At 35.3% G+C, this 18,802-nt stretch overlaps 2 protein-coding genes across 2 annotated transcripts; both read left to right on the top strand.

The window, feature by feature from the left end:
* The first annotated feature begins 6,212 nt into the window (after positions 1-6,212).
* LOC127082602 (zinc finger BED domain-containing protein RICESLEEPER 2-like) lies at positions 6,213-7,400 on the top strand. The gene has a single exon (XM_051022831.1). It carries the CDS (start codon positions 6,213-6,215, stop codon positions 7,398-7,400), a length of 1,188 nt encoding a protein of 395 aa, XP_050878788.1.
* A 2,076-nt stretch (positions 7,401-9,476) lies between these two features.
* On the top strand, positions 9,477-10,493 carry LOC127082601 (zinc finger BED domain-containing protein RICESLEEPER 2-like). Its single transcript, XM_051022830.1, has 2 exons — positions 9,477-10,361; positions 10,455-10,493. The coding sequence occupies exons 1-2, from the start codon at positions 9,477-9,479 to the stop codon at positions 10,491-10,493; spliced, it is 924 nt and encodes a 307-aa protein (XP_050878787.1).
* Positions 10,494-18,802: the final 8,309 nt, after the last annotated feature.

Below are 18,802 nucleotides of genomic sequence, written 5' to 3'. Positions count from 1 at the left end.
TTTTCATATTAGTACGTGTATTTCAACATATTAATAATATACACAAAATTTCATGAACTAATTTCTATTTAAGGAAATGTTCAACACATTTCTAATTAAAATTATAACCGCATGTTATTTAAATCTTTCGAAATTTAAAAAATAAAAAGATTAACATTCAAATTAGAAATAATACAATTAGTAATAATAATAAATTACTAGAATTATCATTTCAAATATTAGTCTTTCAAGCCTTGTTTGTTTTGCCCGTCTAACTTAGTTGGTAGAGGGCAAAGCTCTTAACCTTGTGGTCGTGGGTTTGAGCTCAACCGTTGGCGTTAGTACAGTATATACAATACATTTTAAAAACAAAATACCAAATAACTCACATAAAATGTACTATATTTCATTTAAAGTAAGTAATTGTTGAAAAAATGGAAATTTTCTTAATTGTTACCAGAAATGTTTTCATGCATTAATAACTTCAATTGCATATTTTTATGTATGAAGATGAGAAAAGGTATTCTCGTGAAATTTAATAGAATATTTTTCTCCAAAGAAAAAAATTAATAATTCAAAGAAAACTTATGATATTTTTAAAGTAAATAATTGATTAGACAATAATTGTCGTCATGCTTGCAAGAATAAAGGATCTCTTGAATGGAATATTTCCAATGATGTTTATGGTTGGATTTTTTTTTTGTCTTTCATGGACCATTTTCGCCGAGTAATGGTGGGTGTGATTGATCAATCGAAGAATTCCTGTTTTTCGTTATTTCTGAATATCAGAAGATGTTGGGTGAGGGTGCACATTTAAACACTCTGACGATTAAATAAATTTAAATTGTAAGTATGAGGGTTAGCTTTAAAAAGTATGTACTCGACACTCATTAGTAGTATTAATTTTATAGTGATGTTTTACATATTTAAGACCCTATAGAATTATGATAATTATTCTTACCACACGATACATATGTTAGATGATCTTTGAGAGTAAGATGTGTTGGTCTCCATCATCATGTTAGTTGTGACCAAGCACACCTTTCGAACTGGCTAATATAAAGATTCTTTAGTACTAGAACTTTCTTCAATTAAAACTATCCTTATGGGGGCTTATGTTTATGGGTCTAATCGTTCATGTGATCAAAAGTTTCTTGGAGGTGTTAGCAACCACCATTTGATTTGATGACAAGGGTGACCTCCCATTATACTTAACACTCTTGAGTTTTATTTCAGTTACAAATCCATCAACTGTCTCATAGGATCATTTAATTAATTCAACGGTCTTGTTAGATGGATAACTTTTAGTTATCTAATGATGCTTTGTAACACCCCGTATAATATGTATCTAGAATAATATCATACAAGTGTTAATAATTGGTATTGATCCAACATAAGTGCCTAATGGCATTAACATATACACATGTCCAAACTAAAACATCAATGGAACATGTTATACTATAGTGCGTAAACAATAAAAATCTAAGAACTATGTGCAATATCTTTATTGCACACAACTCCACAGCGGAAGATCCGAATAACTGCGTCCCTAGGAACATCCATAGACAGCTTCTCTTAGATTCACCTGCAAGGATTACCTGAAAAATAACAATAATAATGGGATGAGATAATAATCTCAGTGAGTTCTCCTATCCTATGGATCCACTCGGCTCTACAGGGTTTTCTAATCAATATTCAACTCATATCCAACTCAAGTCAACAAGAGAACGAAGACTTGAGCGACGGGGAAACTGTCTCGCAATTGTATGGCAACATGCATATGAGTTCTCATAACTCAACCACGGTCATTATTCAGATCACGACACATCAATTCCCGAATGGACTTACGTCTAAGCCAGGCCCGATTCATGCATGCTCGTATGATTCGACTTTCGCACTGGATATCAGATTCCTCTATGGGACTCAAACATACTATTAAGAACCATCACTCGTATGGGACTCAACCCACTTTGAGTATCTTTCACCGTATGGGCCACATCCCACTTTGGTGTCCACCTCTCCCCCATGTCCGCCATGGTTGGGGCTCAAACCCAATTGAGACTCGAATCATTGGTCCCACATCCCAATGCTTACTCTTCTAAGCATACTAATAGATATGTGTACCATCACAGAAAACACACATTCTGAATACATGATCGGTTCCACAATCATCGGTTCCACGAACCATAACAAAATCCATCAATCACAGGTAACTTCGTTCACCATAATACACAAATAATAACATGGCATGTTCCATACAATGTGTCTCATTCTCAATCATGGCAACAATTCGTCCACGACCTCCACATGGGCATCGTACGAATGAATACCGTATACTCATTTCCATAACCTAGATTGTCTTTCTAAGTTTTTAATCAAGTTATTCTCCTAGGTTTCCTCACTCATCTTTGTAAGGTTTTTAATCATGTTATTTCACCTTCAACATAACAATAATACTTAACTTTCATCATAATATAATTCATAGCATTTATAAATCACATAATATTTTATAACATGGAACAATAATAATAGCCCTTTACGTTATCTTTCTAACGCATCCGTCTGTATCCAAAACGGAGTTATAACACTCAATTAATTCATTAATTTATCTTAATCAAGATTTAGATTAACATTTATTCATTGCATAAGTATTCAACAACAAGATCCTTGGCCTAATGGTAAGGCTTGTACCATATCAAGGAGGTCCCGGGTCTGCAAAATTTCACTTCTTCTCAATAGAAAATTCACCCAATCGATTGTGCCCAAGAACCAATCGATTGGTTCTTCAATTTTCTTCAAAAATTCATCTTCTAAACACTCCTTTTTCCAATTTCAACCACCCCAATCCATACAAAAACATACACGATCATGAATCCATGCCAAAACACATAACAATCATACAACATAACATAACATGATGAAGCAACATCAACATGTTATTATCAACAACCACAATATCATACACAACCTAATTACCTTCATGAAATTCTTTCCCTCCCCAAGGCTAGATCTATCTAATAACTCACCTTGGACACATGGAGATGGTAAAGATGGTGAGTAGGAAGTGGTGATGATGATGATGATGAAGATGACATGATGATGGTGGTGGTGGTTTCCTTCCTCTTCTTCTCTTCTTCTTCTTCCTCTTTTCTTCTTTCTTCTCTTTCTTTCTTGTTCTTATCTCTTCCTTTTCTTTTTCTTTTCTGATATCTCTCTTTCTCTCTTACCTACTTCTTCTTATCCTTTTCTTCTTCTTTCTCTTATAACCACACAAATATGTATAACATATAATATATATATATATATATATATATATATATATATATATATATATATATATATATATATATATATATATATATATATATATATTATAATATTAGGTAGTAATAAAATATCCCAATTAATATTTTATCTTCCATACCAATTGACCAATTATTAATGTTATCAAAAATGTCCTCTCTTGCACTTATTAATATTGGTCTGTCTCTTTTATTAATAATTAATCTCTTCATAGTTCAAGGGTTACTCTATTGGTCCCAATTGGTAACACTTAGAACACATATGAGCTCTAATTGTTACAATCGATAATACATAAAGTACATATGAACTCAATTGGTCTTGACTGACAACTAATTGAGTATTTAAGGGAATATGGGATATTACATTCTCCCCCCTTAAATTGAAATTCGCCCCCGAATTTTCTTCACTCAACAAACGAGCAATCCTTGCAATAACGTCTTAGACCAACATTTGACTTCTCTCCGATTTCAAGCCTCTGACATACTCATCCTTCTAACCTCTCCTCCTTGGAAAACTTCTCTCTTATGGGAACTCTCAATACTTCATGGTCTTAACCATATCCTTACTGCAATATTGGATTAACTTTTAACTTTGCTCCCACTTAATTCATCTGATATACCGCTCAATAAAAGTTGGTCACTTTCCTCCCGGAACCATAACTTCCCTTCCTTGCACTAAGTTACACAAAACATAATTACGACATATTGTCTTGACTTGGTTAATCAATACTCATTAATTCTTCATAAGAAAACTTATTGATTCCTTGACCACACACAATATTGACTACTCTTCTCTTATTATTCCTTCAACAAGTGCGACAAACTTTGATACCATATGCTGCAAGCCTCTACTTCTACAGTTCCACTCCTCTCTTACTACTCCAATAGGATAGCACCACTAGCACCAGATTATCTTACTCCCATTCTTATGAGTAACTATCTATTTGATCCTCATAATCTCGATTGATTTCCTTCTTCCATCACCTTTCATTATGATACTCCGATTCCAACGGTGGAACACCTGGGATTCCTAAACACCACTTGTTAGCTAAGAGTCTACATAGAAGATCATTCATATACTCCAGAGTGCCCACCATTCAAAACAATACTAGGACATCACCGACATCCCTTAGTAGAATAAATTTCTTGTTGACACACAAAAGTTTAGAATAAGATCAACAATCTTCAGAAGATAGGTATCTAGGAGTTACATTACTACAACCATAAATGTACAACATCCAAATTCATCATGTGTTCGATGCAGCTAAACCAAATTAGTTTGACAATCTCCGGTTCTGGTTACTATATTCCATATCAAATACTCTTATAGGGTTTTGATTCATTCAAGATTTCTCCCGACACATGATCTCGACCAAAACAACATAACACCATCAAGGAACTTTAAATCATCAATGAGACACCACTTCTAAGGAACTTAAGCAATCTAGAGCGTAACTATGAGTGTCCATACACCTCATAGAGTCACATACAATATTTCACACACATCTAGAGATAACATTTCCCTTCGTATCCAAAATCGTCCATCTCAATCGTCATGTCCCATCTTCCATGATCTTAGCTCATGGTCTTACTAATATACAGTCCGAGTTACATGTTTAACTTCAGGAATATCCGATTCCCGTTCCTCTTGGGAAGTATAATTCATGAATCCTTCCAATAGGGTAGAGTATCATCGTATACATCCATTACCACTCTCAGGGAGTCTACATCTAAGGCTATGAATCCGAATGAATTAATCAATTTCGTACCATGACCAACCACTTCACACCTTACAAATATATAGAATATACCTAACTAATCTCTTCCTGATAACCACTTAGTAGGTCTCTTCCAGCTATGTTTATTATGGTTAGGGCTGGAAATGAACCAAACCAACTCGAAAATAGTTCGAGACTCGATTCGATAATTAATTCGTTGGACTTGGTTCATGAACCAAATGAGTCGAACTTGAGCTCAAAACTAAGTTCGTAAAACAAATGAGCTGAACTTGAGCTATGTATAGTTCGACTCGTTAGGTTCATGAGTCGACTCGGTTATATATATATATATATATATATATATATATATATATATATATATATATATATATATATATATATATATATATATATATATATATATATATATATATATATATATATATATATATATATATATATATAATATTTTTAAATCATATATCTCAATAGTATCATTTAAAAAAATAATGTATAGATTTTAACCTTTTAACTTATCAAATTAAATATTTTAAAAAATACTTGTGACATTTTTTTATACAAAGTAAAATACTTCTAACTCAAAAAAAAAAAAACATAATGCACCGTGACTTTTAATTTTAAAGTGTCATTTTAAACTACTTCTAAATTTGTTTTTTAAACTACCACTTTAAAAATAACGTTTTTTAAATATTGTACCATTTATATGATTTAATTTGTATCCTTTTATATTCCCATTAATTAGTATTGCATTTTCCAAAAGCAAAACCTTTAGTATTCGTTTTTAGATTTTAGGTTTTAGAGAACTTCCTTCATCCTTCATATTACGTATTTCCAGTCTTTGTTCTCTATTCTGAAGAAAAAAACTTTAACTCTTTCTTCCAGATTCAACAATTTTTTTCAATAGAGGTAAATATTATTATTCTCATCATCTGATTGTTTTAGTAGCTTTGTCATTTTTTACTGTGTTCTGAATATGTTGAATATGTTCTTCCTGTATATAATGAACTATAACTCTGTTATGAGGATTTTATTTATTTTCTTTGTTTTGTATATGTTCTTTCTGAATCTATTTTTCTTGGTTTGAACTAAATATATAACTCTGTTATGAGAATTTTTTTATTATGTTCTATTTAAAAATTTTAATGATTTTTTTAATGGAACTTGTGGTCTTATTTATTTTTCTATTGTAGATATGTCATACAGTACCTCACTTGAATCATTGGGAGATTCACAATCACCACCAAAAGATGGAGAAAAGTGTTTAAATGTATTGAATCCTATCATTGATTTAAATGCAAATACTAATGAAGAACCACTAACAAATGAATCAACACCGGCAAATAAAGTTGTGAATGAAGAAAATGTTGAGAGCAGTGACATTGTTATTCAAAAGTCCAAGAGGAAGAAAACTTCTCTAGTTTGGGATCACTTCAAAAAAGTGGAATTAAAGAATGGAAAAAAATGGCAATGTATACACTGTAAAAACAATTATTCTGTTGTTGCTAGTGGATCAACCAGTCATTTGATGAGGCATTTAAAACAAACATGTCATGTTTACAAGAAGCTAGTAGCACAACAAAAAAAATTAAACTTTCAGCCAGCAAAAAGCAAGATTGATGAGAAGCTTTCTGGACCACTACTAATGAATTCAGGAGGTAAATATGACCATGAAAGACAACGAGAAGCCACCGCACATTGGATTATGATGCATGAACATACATTTAGTATTGTTGAGGAAGAAGGTTTTCATTTTATGATGAAGTGTTCTAATATTTCATATGAGAAAATTAGTCGGAAGACATTGAAGAATGATTGTATTGCTGTTTATGAAGCTGAAAGAAAAAAGTTGAAGTCTACTTTAAGGACAGTAAATAAGATTTGTTTGACCACTGATTTATGGAAGTCACAAAATCAGAAGATAGAATACATGGTGTTAACTGGCCATTTCATTGATGCTGACTGGGTTTTGCAGAAACGCATTCTTAGTTTTGTTCATGTTCCTCCTCCTCGGCGTGGTGTTGATATTGCTGATGCTATCTTTAAATGTCTTAAAGATTGGGGTATGGAAAATAAAATATTTAGTGTGTCAGTGGATAATGCACATTACAACGATAGATGTTTGAAAGAGTTAAAAGTTCTGATTTTAAGGCACCGGAAATTAGTGTTAGATGGAAAGTTATTTCATGTGCGTTGTTGTGCGCATATACTAAATTTGCTGGTTCAAGATGGTATTGGGAAAATAGAAAAAATAGTTGAAGACGTGCGTGAAAGTGTGAAGTTCATCAATCAGTCTGAAGCAAGGTTGCAAACATTCTCACAAATAGTTCAACAACTAAAGCTTGGTGGTAAAAAATTAATTCTTGATTGCCCTACTCGTTGAAACTCCACCTATCAAATGTTGTCAGTTGCAATGTGTAACACCCTTCTAAAATACCCCAAAATATTTAATTAAAATAGCAATATGTCAATCAGAGTAATTATGCAACTAAGGGTGTCACACAATCATTTCACACCATTTTCCAAAATATCCTGTCATGCTCATTTATTTAATCAAAATAAAACATTCGCATAATACGCAGCGGATACAAACTAACAATATTCAAACCATGTAATACATTACATGTAAAGTTGTTCAACAATCAAATGAAAACATAATAAAACATCCCGTCCCGATGTTACATCTACCAGAGCATGACCCACTAAGGAACTACACTAGACTCCAAGGACTAGCTTCTACTCAATCACTGCTCGTTACCTGAAAAATAGTTGTAAGGGTGAGTTCCTCAATCGATATAATAAGCATTATAAATTAACATGTAATGCCAAGTAATTTAACACATTAATCACCCTAATCACATCGCACATTCGGTAACGGCACATCAATTCAAATATCATACTCAATACAAATACAACTCATGCTCATACTCAATATCAACACAAACACACGTATAATATTGGAATACATCCATTCATATTATACGCCATACACATATTATGCAATGAGACTCCATGCATGCGGTACCGACTAATTGTGAACATATAGTTCACCTCACCGTCCAAATCCAGGCACGGCTACCAAGCCCACTAGTCCCACTCATTTGAGACCTAGTGACTCACTCACTAATTCCTCACCATGGGAATTAGCTACCACCCCAAGGGCCATGCTATGCACGCTAATTCACCTAGCATGCAAACATCAACAACAGTCCATAATGACTAACTCACTAATTCCTCACCATGGGAATTAGCTACCACCATAAAGGCCACAATATGCATGCTAATCACCTAGCAATGCTAAATCATCAACCACAATTCAAGAATAGACATATGCTCACACTCTAAGCCATAAAACAGTCTATTCACAAATGCACACATAACTGATACATTCACAGGTTCATGCATACCATCACACATCATCAGTATTTTATCACATAAGCATATCAGATCATGCCAAAGAACAACCACAGTATTAGCACACTCTACTAATACCTATACTACTCAAAACAACGGGAAATGATCCCTAATATATCATACATCAGCTGAATTACGTGACTCAGCTGAACAGCTAAAAACTGCACAACAACAGCTCAGGAAAATCACAATCCTGCCCATACGCGTATTGCCTAGTCCCATACGCGTATGGCCCATTTCTCAGCCAAAACCCATACGCGTAACACCATCCCATACGCGTATGCTACGCGTACCACATCCCCATACGCGTACCAACAGAGACCAAAACACGTTCAAAACATCATCTTCCTCATCCATACGCGTATTGCCTAGTGCCATACGCGTACCAGACCATCTCATACGCGTATTGCCTAGTGCCATACGCGTATGACCAGAAACCAGAATTTCCAGATCTGCTATGGCTTTCTCTGCTACGAGATCTATCCAATTCAACCTTCCACAGTCCAATTTTTCACATTATTCGTTCATATCATCTAACACGAATCATACCCTATTCGATTTCACAAATTCTAGCATTATTACATCTAATTCCTACGAATTTCCTTCATTTATAATCCAAATTTCGTTCATCCAAAGGTTCACAATTTTCAGCATAATTATTCAATTCAGAGGTAAATCAATGGTCTATCACTACCCATTACATGTTATCCCATAATACCCATTAAACGATGATAAACCCCCCTTACCTGAGTTAATCCGGCAAATCTCTGAGCTTCAGGCTTTCCTTCCTCTCTTCAACCCTTGTTCTCTGGCTCTCTTTGCCCCTTTTCCACTTTTCTGTCCCTTTTTCCCTTTTCACGTGAAAAATAAACCTTTTACCAAATGGGACCTTTTCTAAATTCCAACTTATATATTTTCCAATAATTATTATTCCAATAATAATAATAATAATAATAATCCAATAATTCCAATTATTTAATTAAATTAATAAAGATATTATTAACTTAAATTAAATAATTATCTTATTTTATCGGGGTGTTACACAATGCAGTTCAAAGAAGTCTTCCCTCGTTTTCAAGATCGAGAACCAAGCTATACAACTCTTCTAGATGATGATGACTGGGAAAAGGTTGAAAAAGTTTCCAAGTTGCTAGAGGTATTTAATGTTGTTACAAATATTATTTCAGGTAGTGAATATCCAACTGCTAACTTATATCTTGCTGAGGTATTTCGAATCAAACTAGTTTTAGATCAAGCTATCCAAGATGAATCTGATTTTATGAAAGAAATGGCAAAAGCGATGAAGGGAAAATTTGACAAATATTGGAGCCAATGTAATCTTGTTATGTCGCTTGCTTCTGTTTTGGACCCTAGGATCAAAATGATGGGTGTTAACATGTGTTTTCCCTTAATTTATCCGGAAGTTGAAGCTAGAAAAAATATAGAAAATGTGCGTATCGCGCTTGATGATATGTACGAAGAGTATGCTGATATACTTAGTGAGCATAGTGAAGAAGGATCTAGTAGAAGTGGTGTTGATCAAAATGGGCTTATTTTGGAGTCACAAAAATCCTCAAGGTGGTCATTGTTAATGAATTATGTCGAAGAACAACAAGCAATTCCTGCTGTAAAATCTGAAATTGAAGAGTATTTGAATGAGCCAACTTACAAACCTAAAGATAACGGCCATATGTCATTTTGTGCCTTGGAATGGTGGAAATTGAATTGTGGAAAATATATAGTGTTGTCCCATATGGCAGCAGATATTCTTGCCATTCCAATATCTACTGTGGCTTCGGAGTCAACCTTTAGCGCCGGAGGGAGAGTTATCGATTCATTTCGAGCTTCTTTAAGTTCATCTACTATCGAAGCTTTAATTTGTGGTGGTGATCGGCTTCGAATATTGCATGGAATTAGGAACAAACCTAAGGTAATATGCTCTCTTTTGATTATTAAGTATAATATAAACTTTTGAAAATAGCATTGATAATTTTTAAAACTAAATTCTTCTTTTTATTAATAGGTGGAGCAAGTGCAAACAGAAATTACATTACTCCCTTGATGATAAATAGAGAGCTATCAACTGTGTATGTAGTCTTTATTACTTGTTAGTTGTTAGCATCTCATACAATTAATAGGGTGTTTAAACCATACCAGTGTTGTAACATAAATCTAGAAATTTCATGAATTTAAAAAGAATTAATCATTTAAAGTACTGCTATTTGTTATATATGAGGAACTAGTATTGTGTTAATTGTGATATATTTAAAAGGTAGTTGCAATGTATATTAATTTGTGAGCGTTAATATGGTGTTCAAACCATACCAATGTTGTAACATAAATCTAGAAATTTCATGAATTTAAAAAGAATTGATTTAAGGTACTGCTATTTGTGATATATGAAGTACTGATATTTGTGATATATTTTAAAGGTACTGCTATTTGTGATATATTTAAAATGAATTTATTTATAGAAGTAATTGATTTAGAATAGCATACCATGATCATGTTGTGTTGGTATTCTGATATATGAATTTAATTGGCTTAAAAATTATCCTCTTCCATCTTGCGGGTTATCCTTTCCTTACTAGCTATGACAGTAAATCAGTTGACAGTTGGTGTAATGAAGATTGAAGTTGAATAATCATTTTGTGATGGGAATGTATCAATTTCTAATAGTTTTTGTTGTACTATTTTATTATATTTGTAATAGTTTTTTAGACAAACTTAAACTCAAAAAGAATAGTTTTTGAATTAGACTTTTAAATTTATCTCTTGAAAGCTTTATTTTGTTTTAATATTTTCCCTTTAAAAAGAATAATTTAAAATCTCAAATAGAATAAAAAAATTTAAACTTTAAAAAATGAATTTTTAGTCCGTGAAGTAAACAAACTGAACCTAACGAACTGAACCTAACGAGTTGAACCGAGTTGTTCAAGAACTTAAAACGAGTCGAGTTCGAGCTTATAAAAAAGTTCGTGTCAAACTCGAGTCAAGTTTCGAGCTAAACCAATTCTTATCGAGTCGAGTCGAGCTGACGACGGGTTCGACTCGACTCATTTCCAGCCCTACTTATAGTTATTCATAATCATAACAATGGTACTTCCCAGACTTACTTAAATTGAGCATGGTTCACCAGGTTGGTTTCCCCAAATGGTTGACTTCCATGATATCTCTACAGATGACCAACTACGCACTACACCTTCAAGAATCCCAATTTCAAAACTACCAATCTTACTTGTGGTGACTTGTAACTCCATCCTCAATCTGTACATCCACAACGGTACACTTATGACATTTAAGACACCTTTAGCTCCAACACGGTGTGAATGTTTATACTCCGTGATCAACCAACCAAACACTCCTCAAGAAGATAAATAACAACCAGACTTCCAATAAGCCACTATTACTCTTGCAATTCAAATAAAATGCACTTAAAATGAACCTTATCATTGCCACACACTTATGATTGGAATTTTTCTTCTAACCCAATACCTACTACATACTTCATCATACTAGGGTTACTTGTCTAGATGACTTGCTATGGACAATCCTCATTGTCTCCCAATAAGCTCTTACATTATAACATATTTCAAATCCTACACTTAGTCCCCATGCTCCAGCTTGGCTTGTCTTTCATTGTCCATCATCAACTCAACTTCTTAGAATGCAAGACTCACTACTCAACAAAATGTGTGTTACTTCGCGTCCATCTCAAGACAAGGAATCCATTACACATACTTGTGGCTATAATGTTGCTATCACATACTTCTCTTAATACCAAGGTATAACTTCCTCCACTCCACTACATACCCTAGTGTCGCATTACGCGAAAAACTGGCGGGAAAACAAAACAACAGAGCCGCCACCGTGCGTTATTTATCCCAAAAGAGGGAAAGGAAACGCTCGAAGTAAACCTGGGAAAGACATGGTCTCGCGACCAAAGAGAATGGGATCGGGAGTCGGTTATGCGAAGGGAAGGTATTAGCACCCCTGCGCATCCGTCGTACTCGACGGGATCCACGCACAAAAGGAAGGAAAAAGGTTGCTAAAAACTGCTCACAAACAAACACACTGGCTGAAAGAGACACAAGAAAACAAACGAAACTGACTCGGCAGGATATCGCATCCTGGGCCTACGTAGTCTATCAGGCATAGACATCAGAGTCGACGTAGTTCGGACTAGGGGGAACGTGCTCGCTAGGATGTCGCATCCTATGCATACGTATCTTCTCGGACTAAGAAGAATCAGAGCACTCGTAGCTCGGCTAACGCACGCCAAAACAAAACAACACAGGAAATCGACTGCCAATCGCTGGACTTACGTCAAACTCCACACAAACAGGCGAACATGGAAACCGAATGCCAATCGTTGGGCTTATATCAGACTCCGAACCAAACACACACACACTGGAAACCAAATGCCAATCGCTGGACGTACATCGGACTCCAAGCTCACAACAATAGGATGCGGAATGCCAATCGCTGGTCTTACATCCATCTCCTAACACACACAAGAGACAAAACAAAAAGGGCGCCCGGAGAGATCAGCTCATCTCCTGCCTACGTACCTCATCTGGTATGAGGATCAGGGCGACGTAGTTCCCCTACGCAGGGACACAGGACTAGCCTAACCAGATACGAAGGGAGACACAACTAGGGAGACTACGACTCGAGCCTAGATGTTATCATGCATATCATCCCTAAGTTAAGGTTGCTATCTAACTTGCACAGGGAGCAAGCTATCCTAATCAGCACAATCTAAGAAAACAATCACACAAATAGCACACACTATATACACACAAAGTGGGCTCACACAAGGGTTAGGCTGTGAAACACAAGCCAACTGTAATCGGGTGATGTTAGCTCTTAACCCTAACATTGAGAGTTAGGGTGAAGCAGATGAAATAGGAAGTGAGGGGTGTGCCTCACAGCTCTTATCCCTGGTCTGGGAGAGCTTTAAACAGATGAATGTGTGGGTTCAGAAAGTTGGAACCCTTCTACACATATGACTGACACAACTATACAAGGATCTTGGGTTAATATCCACAATGCATCAACACAAGGTGTGTGAGCAGAGGGATGACTCAACTGAATAGCAGGAGATGGATTGCACATCTCTTGTATCTGCCAATTGCCTTATCAAAGGTCTTTGATATGTACAGGGACAAAGGTAAACAAACACAAGCATTGCCTCTTAAGGAGGACTTCAGACAGGTGCCTGGCCAAGTAACAGGCCAGGTCTTCCAGACTACATGGAGTTAGAGTCATTATACCTCAATGCTCAAGCTATCAAGCAAAGCAAAAGCAAGTTCACAAAGGAACTATAGCAACTAAGGTACCTGAAAACAATCCAACATAATCAGTACACAACTCAAACAAAAGTCAAACAGACAGATTAGAAGTCAACAGTTAACTGTACAAACAGACAACAAGCAATGCATCAAGCAAAGCACAAAGCTTAAGCTTAGGTCTCAAAGCCTACAAAATAAACTCAAGATTAGTCATCAACAATCAATGGATCAACACCAAATGAGTGAACCTCATCAAGCATGGCAATTGTGCTCTTTTAACCTGAAACAAAGCTCAAATGTGAGAGGCTAACCACTAGGGCAAAGCCTAGGGTCAAAGAGGGAGCAATAAACCAAAACAGAACATGAAAATTGGCAAGAATCAAGCTTAATCAAATAAGAACAATATCCAAGTGGTCTCATATCCATATCATCAACCAATTTCATTTCATAAAGCATTTAGTGCAAAGCATGCAAGTTCAAAGCTCATAGAACCAAACAGAATGAATCAATCCACATTAACTCAAAACTAATTCAATAAATCCCAAGAAAAATCATGGCTAAACAGCATTCATCACATGATCATCATACCAAAATTCAAGTCATTTGGACAAATGGAAGCATGTCAAATAAAATCCATAAGACAAGGTATGCACATACAAGCTCAAAGGAAGCACAGTTTCATACATCAACTTCACACAAGCATAAAACAGAATCTACACATGATAAATGAATCAAACCAAAGCCATGGCAAACTTTAAAGTGTCTAGAATACATGTGCAAAATTTCAAGCTCATCCAATAAACATCAAGAATTTCACAAATCATTTAAGATCAACACTCATTAAAAGTCCAATTATGACTAAACAGAAAATAAATTCTCAAACAAATTGGAAATGCACTCAAACATTCCATGAAAATTCACAAGCATTCCTAACATCCAGAAGAATCAACATGCAAAATTTCAGAGCATTTGACATTTATTTGGTATGGTAAATAAAATCAGCAAATTGGACAAGAAATGGTGTGACACACATTGTCACACCTATATTCATCATAGCATATCTCCACAACCAGAAATGATAAAATCACAAACTCAATGCCAAACTGTCCCTAAGGATCTCTAGTTTACACATGCAAATTTTCAGCTTCATTGGATTAACCATCACCATTTCACAACCAAAATAGCAAGCAATGTGCAAGAAAACACATGTTCACACATTCCCTAAGCAAAATAAAAATCCACACGTGCACAAATTCTGGAAAAATCCTCAAAAAATAGTAGAGATCTTGATGAACACAATGGAAAAAATCTCATCTCATTTGGACAAATATTTTTGGAGTTATGAATTTTTTAATGTGGAGAAAAATAAAAAAATGCATGATGAAGGCATGTGAACATGGATAGCATACAAGAGAAAAATGCAAAAGGCAAAATGTGAAAGTGTTGGTGGCCAGGATCGAACACGCGAGCGATTCAAATTGAGGCGCTCACTTAATGAAACGCGACGTTTCATTAAGTGATGTGGCAAGGTGTGATTGGTGCATGGGCGAAAAACAGCGAAATGCATGCAAATAGGCGCGCGAGAAGATCAAATACGTTCTGGACATGGAAATATTAGGGTTCTTCACGCATTCATACGTTCTTCATCAATTTTCCAACTCAAGAACAAATCATCACCAAAATTCATGATACATATATCAATCGCTTCGTCTTTCCAAGCACATCAACAATCTAACATCAATTAAACCTAATTCGTGCTAACATGTTTGGATCGAACAAAAGAAGATTCACATCTCAAACTTAAAATCAACCTAACTTTCATAATTCTTGATGAAAATCAATGCCACAAAGCTCAGAATACTCATGGATACAAGATCTACACAAAGCATAGCATAATTTCATGAATCTTGATCATCGAAAACTGACCTTAATTGAAGTGCAGTAGTGGAATCGTGACCTTCGAGCTTTGCAATGCTGAAACAGAAGCTCTACAACTCTTGAATGGATGAATGTATGAAGGAATGTTGCTCAATTGTCTTGGATGTAGCTCTAATCAGCAACTACCATGGATGATGCTTGCTTTAACAGTCCAAGATTCTGCTCGAAAATCGTGATTCCTTGCTTGCAGAAGATCCAATAGCACTTGTAGATGATGAATCAGTGAAGAAATAGCAAAGGACTCAAAGAATTTTGCAGAAAAAGTAGAGAGAAAAAGTTTGTGAGATTTGCAATTTTGATCTAGATCTGGTTTGAATGAAATGTTAATCTGTTTTCTGTTAGGATTAGTCTATATATATGATGCACTAATCATTTTCTAAATCTCAATTAGACAAATGTGAATGATTAATGAAGATGCAAGTGTGTGTGCAAATTGGTAATCCACCCTCATATGCATGGAAATGATGCTACAGTACACGTTTTATGAACCAAACACACTCCAAATGTTGTTTAAGACCAAATGCAATTGATTGGAAGTGTGGAAAATGCTTACTTTTCAAATTGAACTTTTCCCTCCAAATCTCAAATTCAAATCAAGTGAAAAATCCAATATTTTTGTGATGAGATTTGATGAAATATGATGAATGATCTGGATAGCTTATGTCAAAATATGAATGTAGCAAAAAATCCCACTCCATTTGGCCTTGTGGTGTGAAAGTTATCCTCTTTTGAACTTCAAATTTGCTTGGCAAAGATTGATCCATAATTTCTCAACCACACATGGGAAATTCATGTTCTTTGACTTTTTGGAAAGGCGGGAGCAATATCTTCAACTTTCATGTTGGACAAAATTTCATTTGAAGCTTCCTTGGATATGTAAACTTGAGGAGAAGACCTTTCCATTTTTGGCAATTTGAAATTACAGGTCACTTACTATTTTTGGAAACTTTTCATCTGACCTCAAAATCTTCATTGTTGATCTTTGACATGTCAAATGAGACTTGTATGGACATGAATGAGGCCTCTCTAACCATCTCCCACCTTCAAATCCATGATTTCATGCACAGTTGACCATAGTTGACTTTCTAGGGTTTCAGATGAATTGTGCCATGACTGATGACTTCTGAACATCCAATCTTTAGCCAAACCACTTCAAAAGGATCCCTAGGTCATATGAGATTGTTGAACCAACCTTAGGGCTTTGCTTCAATAGGAAATGCACTTGCTTGCTTGCTTGACTGGATCTCCTGACCAGTCCTGACTGATGACTTGCACTAGGCAAATGGACAATGCAATGCTATGCAGTGGACAATGTTAATGTTATGACCTAAAAATGAAAATGTATGTACAAAATGGGAGGTGCAAATTTGAGGTGCTACACCTAGAAATCCTCGATGCAAACAATCATCAACTACAAGCCCATTACTTCGTCTTAATGAATCTTAATGGTCCCATTGTACCTTTATCTAAAATGTACCCCATTACAACGATTGTATTGTAACATTCACAATGCTTCCAAACTCTATGTTCACTTATCTTCCTATGGTAATTCTCTCAGTTCCAATTACAGAACCATTCTACTAGAATTCCTTAAATCCAACTTACTTGTGCTTCTCCTCAACCAAATCTCCTACAACCAAAACTCACCGGAGCTTCCGTTACTATATAATGTGCGTTCTCTCTCTCCACACAAACTCTTATAATTGATCCTTAGGTAACTCAACATTCCATAATGGTCTCTTACTAACACTGAACCGCTGACGAGCTATCCCAAATCCGATCTCCCTTCTAAGACTGAACATACTTGGTTTATCTACTAGCTTCCATTTGGCCCATACCTGTTTCACTTAAAATAGGTAGGCATTTCCTTGAGTCTCTCCTTAAACTTCACCACTACCTTAGACTCCCAACAAAAATTAACGTCCTTATCCCTCAAGTCCTTAACCACTTGTAATATACCATTCCAAATATATACTCCATGAGGTACTCTCGTTCTTCCAAAATATTTTAGTGGCCTTAGAAACTGAAACACTGATACACTACCTCACTTCTAGACCTTATGACATATGTGTAACATAACCATCCTTTATCCTTCACCATACGAAATTACTCGCAATACTTATTCCATATCAATGAGTATATCTTACTCCACTAGCAATTCACACCTTTCTCAAAGCTCTGACAATTTATCCAATAGAGATCCTTAACTTCTTAACTCCGTTAACACTACATAATCGCTTGGACGATACACTACTCTTCAATTCCATAATACCCAAATCACAACTCCTTTGAAACTTCAACTAGGCTATCTAGTTCTCCTTACTTTCTAACTCTTGTCTTGAGCCTATCCTCAAAGCACAAGTTCAACCCACATTTCGGAGTCCTCTTGGTCGCTCAACCATGATCCTACCTACCATGCATATAGCATTAGGGTGATCAGGCTTAATACTATATACAGTGATATTAAGAATCATGTTGGCTAAACACACATATGAGGCAGGAATATATTTACTTATGATGTTTCATGGCTAGGTCAAGAATCGACCTGCTCTGATACCAATTGTAACAACCTGTATAATATGTATCTAGAATAATATCATACAAGTGTTAATAATTGGTATTGATCCAACATAAGTGCCTAATGGCATTAATATATACACATGTCCAAACTAAAACATCAATGGAACATGTTATACAATAGTTCCTAAACAATAAAAATCTAAGAACTATGTGCAATATCTTCGTTGCACACAACTCCACAACGGAAGATCCAAATAACTGCGTCCCTTGAAACATCCATAGACAACTTCTCTTAGATTCAACCTGCAAGGATTACCTGAAAAATAACAACAATAATGGGATGAGATAATAATCTCAGTGAGTTCTCCTATCCTATGGGTCCACTCGGCTCTACAGGGTTTTATAATCAATATTCAACTCATATCCAACTCAAGTCAACAAGGGAACGAAGACTTGCGCGATGGGGAAACTGTCTCGCAATTGTATGGCAACATGCATCTGAGTTCTGATAACTCAACCACGATCATTATTCAGATCACGACACATCAATTCCCGAACGGACCTACGTCTAAGCCAGGCCCGGTTCATGCATGCTCGTATGATTCGACTTTCGCACTTG

This window comes from Lathyrus oleraceus, chromosome 5 (genome assembly GCF_024323335.1).
Source record: "Lathyrus oleraceus cultivar Zhongwan6 chromosome 5, CAAS_Psat_ZW6_1.0, whole genome shotgun sequence".
NCBI lineage: Eukaryota > Viridiplantae > Streptophyta > Magnoliopsida > Fabales > Fabaceae > Lathyrus > Lathyrus oleraceus.
Note: the sequence above shows the minus strand (reverse complement) of the source record. Positions and strands in the feature narration are given on the sequence as shown.

Bases quoted from the DNA above. Each gene is read 5' to 3' on its own strand.
- LOC127082602 (XM_051022831.1), top strand. From the start codon at position 6,213: ATGTCATACAGTACCTCACTTGAATCATTGGGAGATTCACAATCACCA.
- LOC127082601 (XM_051022830.1), top strand. From the start codon at position 9,477: ATGCAGTTCAAAGAAGTCTTCCCTCGTTTTCAAGATCGAGAACCAAGC. The intron at 10,362-10,454 runs GTAATATGCTCT...TTTTATTAATAG, and splicing joins GAATTAGGAACAAACCTAAG to GTGGAGCAAGTGCAAACAGA.